Below are 12,375 nucleotides of genomic sequence, written 5' to 3'. Positions count from 1 at the left end.
TGGACTGGTTTGATCTCCTTGCTGTCCAAGGGACACTCAAGAGTCTTCACCAGTCCCACAGTTCAAAGCATCAGTTGTTTGGTGCTCAGCTTTCTTTATGGTCCAACTCGCACATCCATACATGACTACTGGGAAAACCAAAGCTTTGACTAGACTAGACAGCTTTGTCTGCAAAGTAATGTCTCTGCTTTTTAATATACTGTCTAGGTTGGTCATAACTTTTCCTCCAAGGAGTAAGCATCTTTTAATTTCATGGCTGCAGTCACCATCTGCAGTGATTTTGGAGCCCCCCAAAGTAAAGTCTGACACTGTTTCCCCATCTATTTCCCATGAAATAATGGGACCAGATGCCATGATCTTCATTTTCTGAATGTTGAGCTTTAAGCCAACTTTTTCACTCTCCTCTTTCACTTTCATCAAGAGGCTTTTTAGTTCCTCTTCACTTTCTGCCATAAGGGTGGTGTCATCTGCATATCTGAGGTTATTGATATTTTTTCCTGGCAATCTTGAGTCTAGCTTGTGCTTCATCCAGTCCAGCATTTCTCATGAAATGGGGCCTTGCTATTCTAGGCAGCACTTAGGCTTAATCAGGTCTTTATTTTCCACTTAATGAACTGTGTTCAAACATCCAGTTAACAACCTTTATCCCCAACTCTGTTGACAGTCAAGGCATTCAGACTAATATATTCAGAATCTCTTTGGTGTTTGCCTACCCTAGCTTAGGAGGTGGAAACTAATGTTTATTATTTTTCAAGCTATCCCTCAAACATTTTGTCATAGTTTAAGCAAAGGTTATAAGCATATCTACTTAGGGCTTTCTTCGTAGCTCAGTAGGTAAAGAATCTGCCTGCAATGCAGGAGACCAGGGTTTGATTCCTGGGTGGGGAAGATCCCCTGGAGAAAGAAATGGCAACCCACTCCAGTATTCATGCTGGAGAATTCCATGAACCAAGGAGCCTGGCAGACTACAGTCCATGGGGTGGCAAGAGTCAGGCACAACTTAGCAACTAAACAACCACCACCATATCTACCCATCACCACCACAAGATTTCAGACGGGTGCTGGCCCACTCTCAGAGCTTTTCCTGGGCAAAAGAGGTTGGTAATGTAGTTAAGTTTTATCAGCAGCCCTTTCTTCAAATCTATATTTCCTCTTCCCAATTGCTGGTGTCTTTCCAAAGTCTAAGTTTCCTTGAATTGTGTGTTTATATCCTACCTATGGTGGTGCAGTGGTAAAGAACCCAACTGCCAATATAGAAGGTACAAGAGACATGGGTTCCATCCCTGGGTCAGGAATATCCCTTGGAGGAGGAAATGGCAACCCACTCCAGTATTCTTGCCTGGAAAATTTCATGGACAGTGGAGCCTGGCAAGCTACAGCCCATGGGGTTGCAAAGAGTTAGACATATCTGAGCACCCCATGCATTGCTATTATAAATTTGTATGGAATATTATACTTTTATTACAGTGAAAATTACAGACAATTTAGGATCACAGAACTTGTGTTGGAATAATTCTTTGTAACAGGGATACTATCAATACAGAAACACTCCTATGTGCTACATATTCAGTATAATTAAGCTTCATGAGTGAAGGTTTTGTTTTAATGTTTTGTTTACTACCTTATCTATCTTCAGGACCTAAAATAGTGCCTGGCGGGTACACTCAATAAATACTTGTTTAAATGAAGTAACATTCTGAGACTTTACCTGAATTATCTTAGATCTTCCTGACCATAGCACTATGAGAGAGGTACTACTATAAACACTGAGTCAAAGCAAGTCAAATCAGAATTGGATGGGTTTGCTTGTCTAAAAACATGCATCATTTTCCACTGAAGCACAAATTTCCCCCTATAATATTGAATAATAATAGTAATATACTTGGTATACTAGCTGAAATTGGTTTCTGGTCTTTGTTTTACTCTTATTGTGTAACCTGGGGCAAGACACCTTCAGTTTACTGACCTGAATGTAAAATGGGATGAGAATATTATTAACACTTACCTCATGGGATTGTTGATGGGTTAAGTGAGAAACCACACATGAAATGCATGGACCTGTTCATGGCTTGTGATCAGTGCTCCATGAAGGTGAGCAATTGTTCTCATCTCAGCTAAGTGTAATTATTTACCTATCATCATTGTTGCCTTAGAATCACCAGCTCCTGAAACGAGGGCCTTCAGCATCTGAGATCTGTCAGTGAGTATGTTCTTTGCCTCACTTCACATTTCACATCATAGGAATCTGTAAGCTTGCATCTTGACCCAAACTATCGGCTTCCTGGAATCCTAATCCTTTTGCTTTCCTTTCATTTCTGGTACCTTTCATGTCACTTAGATTACATGCATAGATTTTTTACTTGCTTCTAGTCCATAGTAATTGTATGTTCTTTAAAATTCTTTTTAACTCAACATTGATATTGCTTGGCTTTCTGCTTACTGACTCCTGTTCTTACAGTCACAAGTATGTACATTTCATTGGTGAATACACTTTGGAAAGACTGATCCAAATTAATTTTCTTTACTATATCTTTCCAATTACAAATGATTTTTGAGTGTTTTTTGGTACGTTTCTGTTGTGTTCAAAGCACTCAGATGATGTGTAAATGAAATGATTTTACAGTTTTGGAGACAAAGTCAGGTGATGAAGAAATAGTTTATTAAAATTTCATTGTAGTACTTTCTTAATAGTCTTAGGCCACGTTGTCTAACGGGGGTGTTTTTATCCTTTTCCACAACTTCCGTTACATGCGCTGATGAGTCTCATCTTCCTCTCTACAGCCCAGACCTTTTCCCTGACTTTGAGAGTCATGGATCCAACTGTACATCTATTGGCATCTAGCTGTAGATGCTAACTTTTTATAATTGAATAAATACTCTAGAGAGAGAAGAACTGGCATTTTCAGTGCTCGTTGACCTAATGGTGTGTTCCTGGATGAACTTTTAACTTTGGTTGGCCCAAGTCAGACAATCTGGAATAGGGAGTCCTCAACGTAGAAAATAATTTGCCCCTATTTGTTCTTGTAGGTATACTCAGCAGTTCAAATTCAAGCCATAAATGATCCTTTCCCGCAGTTGAATAAGTTTGTTAGCTCTTTAGTTCAGTCCCTGATTCCTTTGAAATCTTGGTCATTGCCTCACTGAGTCTTCTCCAACCTTTATTAACCTTGCAACCATATTATTCTTTCTTAAAGACAACTCTCATATTATTCTGACTCAGAATTTCCCAGTGAGTCTCCGCTGCCTATTCAGTACCTCCCAGGGGCCTTAGTCAGCCCTCAAGATCTTCTGCAGTTTCACCACAGACCACAGTTTCACACTACCTTCCTTTTATTTTTCACTCAAATTGAATGAGACCAATTTTCCCCCCAAATACAGCATGGACTCTTTCAGCATTACTTTGTTTACATCATTCTCTCCAACTGGAATTTTCTTCTGTTGTGTGACATCCCACTCATCCTTTTAGGAGAGACTGAAATTTTTCTCCCACTATTTGGTTCCTAGAAATGGCACCACTTGTAGCTAAAGAGCAAAAAACCTTTACACAAATGTTACATTTTAAACCTTTCTCTAGAGTTTTATGCATTCTACTACTAGCGTCCACTTTCTACAGGACAGACTTCAAAGTTCACAAACTGGACAAGGACTTGGGCTGTCTGGACAGCAGTGCTTGGCAGCAACTCCATGCCATGTCTGAGTTTAGGTCCCACGAAGAGTTTAGTCAAATTTAATAAAATTTCATAAATTTGATGCTATGAAAGCACTGCAGAAAATGAGAAAATTGTCTCTTAACCTCCATTCAGTTTTATCTTATCTATTTATTGGCTGTGTTGCACAGCATGTGGGATCTTAGTTCCCAGATCAGGGCTTGAACCCACACCCTCAGCGCTGGAAGTGCAGTCTTAACCACTGGGGAAGTCCCTCTGTTAGGTTTCACAAAGTAATGTTTCCATTACTGATTCTTTTGGCTCTTTTCCCTTACCCTACAAACCTGAAATAAAACATTTTGGTTATGAGGAAAAAAGAAAGCAATGGTTCCATGTAGAACCTGGTTTTGTGTGAGAAAAATGAAAAGTGGTTGTTGAACCACTACACCTACCTTGGAGATGCACTCCTAAGTTTTAATAGCATACTTGGGTCCAGTTTTCAAACCTACTCTATTTTTTTGGTCCCCATCTTTTCTCTTACAAGTCCTCTCTCTAGGGTTGTTTTATTTCAGTTGCTCAGTCGTGTCCAACTCTTTGTGACCCCATGAAACTGTAGCACACCAGGCTTCCCTATCCTTCACCATCTCCCAGAGCTTGTTCAAACTCATGTCCATTGAGTTGGTGATGCCATCCAACCATCTCGTCCTCTGTCATCCCTTTCTCCGCCTGCCTTCATTCTTTCCCAGCATCAGGGTCTTTTCTAATGAGATGGCTCTTTGCATCAGGTGGCCAAAGTATTGGAGATTCCACTTCAGCACCAGTCCATCCAATGACTACTCAGGGTTGATTTCCTTTAGAATTAACTGGTTTGATCTCCTTGCAGTCCAAGGGACTCTCAAGAGTCTTCTCCAGCACCACAGTTCAAAAGCATCAATTCTTTGGTGTTCAGCGTTTTTTATGGTCCAACTCTCACATCCCTACATGACTACTGGAAAAACCATAGCTTTGACTAGATGGACATTTGTCATAAAGGTACACAAAATTGCTTTTCAACTTCCATCTCATACCTTTGCTCTTGTCTTAGAGCATGAGGGAGGTTCACATATAATTTTTAACCACTGCTGAAAAACAGGAAAAGTATATTGCAATTCCTTTTCTAGTCAAAATATGTTCCCAAGCTCTCTCCTTGCTTGTAAACATATTAAATAGTAGGCATAATGAAGTCTGTTTATTTTTTATATTACTAACTCTAAAGAGACTATCTTAGTTTTTACACATTATAATGTGAATGAAAATAGCATTTTCAAATCTCCTCAGATGTAAAAAAGACAGACATAAAAAGACAGCTTATTTTTAAATAAAATGTAAAAATAAACTGTAAGTTGCTGTTTAAAGCAGTAATTCTTTAGACAGATATTTTTAATTAGAGGTATAAACCGTGAGGACTTGCATACAAAAAGTTTTAAGTCAGGCGGAGTTGAAATCACAGGCAATTAGAAAAGCTATCTTATTCTTGCTTTACAGGTATGGACTCTGAGCTTTTAATTTAGAAATACTGAGCCCTGTCTGAATACAACAGAAATTGGAACAAATTAAAGCTGGGATTTCCCAATGATTTTATTGAGGTAACTTTTCCCAATTTTATACATATATGCATTTATATATACTTAAGAAAGCTAAACAATGTTCTAAGGCACTTGGAATTGTGCACGGCAAAGCATACTATAATATCATACAACTACACAGAGCATAATTTTGCATTTTAAATAACACAAACACCAATACAGAATAAAAAAGATAATACATAGTTTTTCTTTCAGGTTATAATAGTGGAATTACATATACATATATGTGTATACTTGTAGATATTTATACCCACATACTATGATACAGTACAGGTTTCAGAACAACACACAAAAAAGAGAAACTGTCATGTTAATCAGTATACAGTTCCAGTTATTTACAGTCACAGATATTATACCTGTGTAATATGTAGGGTAAGATCACTCACTGGAAATTAGAAAGCAGTCAGCCTGATAACGATCACAGCTTACCATTCTTATCACTTTCACCAAAGCTTGAAATAACGGAAGAATGCATATAGTTCTTTATTTAAACCTCACTGTTACATAGAAAAAAAAATGACTAGGTTGAATTTTTAGTAGGTACTCAATCTGGTGAAATTGGTGCAGAATGTTTTGAATGCACTGGCACATCTCTAAGCCACAGAAGAAATATTTTTAAAAATAAAAATAAAAAATTAGTGCCTATATTTTTAGTGATGAAAGTGGTTTGACCCTAGATTCATTCAGGTTGTTTATGAATGCTAGTTAGCACTGCCACGGTGACTTCTTCATGTGGAAGCTCTCTAAGCAATGTAATATAGTCAAACTATAATAAAACATCCAGTAAGGGAAAAGCCCCCCAAACTGGCAAGTGGCACAAATGTTATTGGCATTTTAACACAGCACAAAATTGACCTGAGGGTGGAGTGGCGTTCTGCCTCATTTATTCCCTTCAATTTATTCTTAAAAAAAAAAAATTGGTATTTAACAAGAATTCTTAAGCACCATCTTAAAGTTCACAATATAACCACTTTTATTGGCTGAGTTACTCTGCTTCAAAAAAGATTTTAGAAATTTTAATATTGAAAAAAAATTATAGTAGCTAACTTAATTTGATCCACTAGTCACAATTCACTCAATGATTTCAAGACACATTTATCATTCAGTTTTCATGATAAAAAGTTACAAAGAGAACAAGTATGTTTATGTATAGTTAATATAATAATATTTCCCCCAGGTAAAACTCGTTTTGTGAATGACCATCATTGAAGTATGGAGGACAATATGCATGCAATCCAGAGCTCACCCTTCTTTCCTTCATAATTTAGTATTCACAGATCTAAAAGTTGAACTGCATGACTGTCTCTGCAGGGGAAATGCAAGCATTTGCATGTCAATTAAATGCTTCTTTAACAGGATAAATGAGACTGTTTAGGAACTCATGGGATGCAGCTTGCTAGGTGAAACCTAAATGGTGATTTTCAGAGACCACCAGTTTTGTTTATGTGTGGGTAGTTAGCAGTCGGTGTTTGTGGTTAAGCCATGCAGTGATCCTTATGACACTGACTAGGGCTATGACCAACAGTATAGTTGTGAGGTAAAATTGTGAGGCAGAAAAAAAAAGTGTGCTTCATGTGAACTCTGTCCTTTACATACAGGGACTAACCAAGTGATGATGCCTGTTGGAACTGCCAAGCCTACCCAATAACCTCCTTCATGAAGAACTGGAAAACAAACGTTGCCATCAGAAGGCTAGATGCGGAAGGCAAGAAAAATGACAGGGAAAAATGATTCAGGGCCCAAAGAAATGCAAGGCAGTCAAGATGAGGTTTTGAGATAGACACTTTTTCCTGTGTCCCCAAATTGCAGTAGACAGTGGTATTTAAGGGAGGTGGCACTGCCCTCCCAGGAGGGCATTTGAACATGCGGGAGGGCTTTTTACTTTTAGTATTTACAACAGTTGGGCATACTACTGGCATTTAGTCATCAAGGGCCTGGGAGAGTAAACATCTTGCAACGCGTGAGACATTTCTGTACAACAAAGAATTGCCCAGCTCAAATGCCAGCAGCAGCCCTACTGAGAAACACGGATGGAGTGCTCTGCTTACATGCACAGCTATGCCAGCTAAATGACATTGTTTCTGTAGTAAATCCTAGCATGGCTAAAAAATGACCCTTGCGTTGAGGGTTGGCTTCCAGTGCAAATAGCTGCTATAGGATTCTCTCTCTTTCTCTTTTTTTTTGGTGCCAGAAATCTTACCATGTATACAATAGGATTTCTTAATTTGGGATGACCCTGTCTTCAAAAAAGCGTAAGTGGACTATTTTGGGGTTGTTTTCTAGAAATGCTACAGGTGGTTTGCCATTTCCACAAAGAGTTTAAGCTTAATGGTTACAAAAAGTAAACAGAAAGTGAAAATGAGAATGGTTTGGGAGTATTCCACCCTATTTCTACTACCCTTTGATCACTAACAAATTATAATAGCACCTCATGCTGCTCTTTGAAAAGTGGGTGTCCTCTATCTGGAGATGTGCTTTCTCTCAGAAAGATGGTCCTATTAATTTGATGATTACTTTTGCTGTTGCATTCCCCTCTAGGAAATAGTTCAGCTGGAAAAGTTCATTCTGCTTTGGCAAGTGAAATACTGTGACAGACACTTAAACACGCAACAGTGGAAGACTAGCTGGTTCAAGTGGCCAAGGGAAAATTCTGTAAATAAGTCGTTATCTTAGTGGTTCCTTAGTGCTTATAACATTCTCTAACCATGTGAAGAAATTAATTCTTGTCTCAAAATATATATATTTTCATTAGTAAGGTTAGACTTCATAATATGATTGTATCTAGGAATGTTTAAGGCTACCATACTGATGAAATGACATAAATTTATGTCTTATACTAGCTTGATTCCACCTTGCCTCCTTTGAAGATTTCTCATTAGATGTAAAATGTGCTGCTGGAACCACTAAAGAAGTACTCTGACGTTTCTGAAGAGCTGTTTAAATGTGGAGACACTGTATGTGATAGACAAGGTTGCTTTCTTCTATTGTGAATGCAGTATAATTTGTGACAGTTGTGTCTGCTTCTATTAAGGATAAATACAAAGCCTATTTTGTGTTAAAATGTGGTACACATTAGGATATGCAGTGTTAGTGCAGATTTTTCTCTTTTAGGTGTAAGCTATTGTATTTTTTTTTTTTTTAAGTGCCAATGCAGCACTGAATTAACTGCAGGTTGTAAAACTTGAGTTATGAGTTTTAAGGACTCATCTCTCATTTTCAAAATTTGATGATTATTAAGGAGTGTATTCAGTGCCTCTATTTCCTTAAAAAGATTTTCACTGACATTTCACAAGTTTCTCCTAACACAATATATTTACTAATGTAAGAGAAAGATAAGTGATCTCAATCAGTATGCTAATATAGGACATGAAAATGAAAGCAGAAAGTTGATTTTTCTGGATAAATCAGATAGAATGTGTTTTTTTTTCCCCCTCAATTTGAAACAGCTGTTCAAATATTCAAACTAGTTCTCTACAATAGATTTTAGGAATTATCATAAGGGTAAACTATATTGAACAACAAAAAAATGCAAGCTATTTCACACATGTAGGAAATTATCAGGCAAGGCTGCCTAAAATTAACACTAATCATCAGAGAACTAATTTTGTCAGACCATGAAGATAATGCTAAAGCTCATGGCATCTTCTTATTACCTTAATGTTAAGGTTCATTTTCTCCATTTTAAAAAAGATGGAAATGACCACTTTGGTTTTTACAAAACCAAACTAGTCTGTCTAGTTCTTTTGTGCCTGAACTTTTCTGGAGCTGGACTTGTTTTTCTTCCTTAATCATATCTTAGGGACTCAGAAAAACCACTTACTTCTATGTCAGCCTAATGTCGCACATTAAATAGGAAAAACCCTGATTTTGTACTGGAACAACCCAATTCACACACACACATTTATTTTTACAGAACCACAGCTTACTGGCTGGATTGCAGAAATGCTGGCACTAGGCTGATACATAATTCTATGGCGGCTGGTCCATATCCTTGTATCCTTTCAGAGCTGCTTTGCAAGAGACCTCTGGATGGGCTGCTGATGTGGATATGCAGCGTTTCTGCCTTTTAAAATTAGCTATTAAAACAGAGCCTCATTCTGTGAATGTAGCTTAGCTCATAATCCTTCCATTCTTTTTATTTAAAGGATCATTCCAATGAAATAATTCATGATTTCAATTCTTAAACTAGTAGTGGTTAATTTTTTTTTTTGACTTTTACATTTTCTTAAAAAAAAGAAAAGTTTAAAACTTTTCCCTAGACACATCAATCAGTAGAAGAGAAAGTATGGGTAGTTCATAAATCTGACATATCATAGAAGGAAAATAATATATTGAGGACCCAGAATCTCATTTTCTTTTTCAGAGTCTTATTTTTTGTACTAAGTGCATCTCACTATAGGGAATAAAAAATTATATCACATGTACTGCTAGGGGGAAAAAAATTGTTCCTTTTATCAACCAAATAGAGACTTTCTATAACATGCATCTTGAGTGATAAAACAGTGATAAATGTCTTATATTTGCCATTTTTACAGGAGCCTTCTGACTAGAAATCAAGACAATGTTCTAAGATTATAAGTATAGAAAATTAAAATAACATTACATGCCTTGGTATTTTTCCTAAGACACTAAAATGACAATAAAACAATACAAAAGGAAAAACATGACTTCAGCAAAAAAACCTGGAACATAGTTAATATCTATGGCTGGATTTAAACACTATGAAATGAACAAAATTTCAACCAGATTAAAGACACTAGGACATGCAGAAAAATTTTTTCAAAGCAAAAATAAGTTATTCTATCAAATAAATGACAATAGTGCAAAATTCTAGGTTTATTGTATTAATGCACACAGCTGTGTACAGCAGGAGATGCAATGATGCCAGCTACTTTTCTTAGTTAAAAATGGTCCTGGCTTTTTGTAATAGGCCAAGTGGGATGACATTTTTTATTTCTTACAAATCCAATTTTAAGTTGATTCTTTAAAATATAAATGAGTGGCAGGACCCACATTTACCCATTAGATTAAATGTTTGCTTTTGGTTGAATAGAAAATTACAGTTTTCCATACAATGAACCAGAATCACTTCAGAAAATCGTAGTCCAAACTCTGAGAATAAAATAGTCTCTTTAGATCTTGTCGTGTTGTTCTACATCACATGTGTTTTTAATAAAAGGGGCACAAAATAATTGTGAAAGAACAATTAGATGCATGGTAGTATTTACACGTGGTCATAGGTACTTGGGAGCAGAAGCCACGCTATGCCCATGACTCCATGGAAAATAGCAAGATGACAATAATGGCTTCTTAATGTAAACAATATTGACTGTAGGCTCATGGGGAAATCTTTTGTAACTTTAATTCACTGATCCTTTTGTACTGAAAGTCAGTTCTGTATTTATGGATGCAATTTGCAGACTCTTAAAATACTAAACAAGGTTCTCCTTACTTAACAACTTAGCAGACATTTTCTGTTCTTTTAAGTCTTTGGGTGAGTTTTTTTTTTTTTTAATCCATGTGCTTTATTTTTTTTAATAGCAGCAATCCAACTTAATGCAGCATGAAAACTAAGTAGTTCTTTCCATTCCCATTCAGAGCCAACTGCTGGCAGAACACCTGTATTTTGCTTAAGTTTAACTTTGGATTCAGACTTTTTAAAAAGGTGCCATGATTGTACATAGTATCTTCCTTAAATCAAGTAGGACTGTTTCAACTTTGGAGATAATTAAGCTAGGGAAAGACCAAAAGATTCATTTCTAAAGCTTGCTACAGATTTATAGGGTCGCATTACATCTTTATTCCCAGTCCTGTTATCCTTGTAGAAGATTGGTACGTTAGGTAAGGAGTATTTAAAAGAATGTAAAGTGTGTATGTATAGCTATGCTACTTGAAGCATGCAACAAAATTTGGGTAAGCATGCTTATTAAGAGTCAGTAAAAGCCTCTTGCATTTAAGAAAAAGATACATGAAAACACAGACTTATTTCTGGCAACTGGATTCACTGGCACAATGACAAGAAAATAATGGTACTATGCTGTACCAATATAATGGTGAAACAAGAATATTCTTCTGGGATCAGGTCTAAGAAATCCACATTGAGTGATTAAACTCCCAAATTCCTTAATAAGTTCTCAATTATCCAAAGCCTCTTCAAAAATACATTTATGCTTCGATTTCCTTTTTTCATTAACGTAATGAAGTATTTCTCTTGCTTTCTGATTTTCATCACCCCCCTCCCCCCCCACCCCGCAACCCTTTCCAGTGCTCAGAAATTCCATTCCCCATTCTTTAACCCACATTCTCAAATGTGGCTTTCTGGCAACAGCGATTGTCTTCTGCTCATCTTCTTTGATTAAAACTCCTGATGAAGAATAACTGGCATAAACATGGTGTCCCTTACCATCAGTCCACATGCTGGACAGCAGGGTCGCTGAACAGCCAGGGATGCTGAACCATCCCCTTTGCTTGTTGGCCCACCCGGGCTGTACAAGTGGGGAGCACTTTCCAGACGCTTCCTTCACCACAAGTTAAACAGAAACACACACATTCAAATCCCAGTGCAATATCAGGTTTTCAGGAAGCGAGGCTCCCCCCCAAGATGATCAGTCTGTTTCCCAACAGTCTCATGCTTCATTATGGACGGTGAAACCTGAAATACGAAACAGAAACTCTGTGATGTGGTAGAGAAACACAACTCTATTCAGTGACGTGAATATGGTACAGTGTTGTTTATGATCAAAAGCAGCTCTAGCATCCCCAACCAAATTACTGTTCTCTTAATAAATTACTGTCATAACAGAAGATATAAATGTCATGTGGGAAAACAGAGACAGCTCTGCAAAAGATGCTGGTTTTATCATCCGAGATAGAGAGCAATCAATACACAAAAACATCACTATCTTGAGGGTCATGTTCTAAGCTATATTGAACAAAGTGAGATGTTTCATAAAGGATTTGGTTACACCTGAATTGTCATTACAAAAAGGAAAACACCATCATGTAGTCACTACATTAGCTTCAGCTTCTCTTCACTTGCCGCTGAAGACTCCAAATGTACTTTCTACACCTGAATTTTCAAACACCTCCCAGGCATTTCCTTA

At 37.1% G+C, this 12,375-nt stretch overlaps 1 protein-coding gene across 2 annotated transcripts in view; it reads right to left on the bottom strand.

Moving 5' to 3' along the window:
• Positions 1–5,246: 5,246 nt before the first annotated feature.
• Positions 5,247–12,375, bottom strand: part of PHACTR2 (phosphatase and actin regulator 2) — a 146,516-nt gene continuing 139,387 nt past the window's right edge. For both annotated transcript variants that reach the window (XM_040238609.1, XM_040238607.1), the window contains one exon: positions 5,247–11,924. In XM_040238609.1, coding sequence (XP_040094543.1) covers positions 11,909–11,924 — 16 coding nt within the window. In that variant the 3' untranslated portion in view covers positions 5,247–11,908. The remainder of the gene's footprint in view (positions 11,925–12,375) is intronic.

The sequence above is a fragment of the Oryx dammah genome, unplaced genomic scaffold (genome assembly GCF_014754425.2).
Source record: "Oryx dammah isolate SB20612 unplaced genomic scaffold, SCBI_Odam_1.1 HiC_scaffold_4, whole genome shotgun sequence".
NCBI lineage: Eukaryota > Metazoa > Chordata > Mammalia > Artiodactyla > Bovidae > Oryx > Oryx dammah.
Note: the sequence above shows the minus strand (reverse complement) of the source record. Positions and strands in the feature narration are given on the sequence as shown.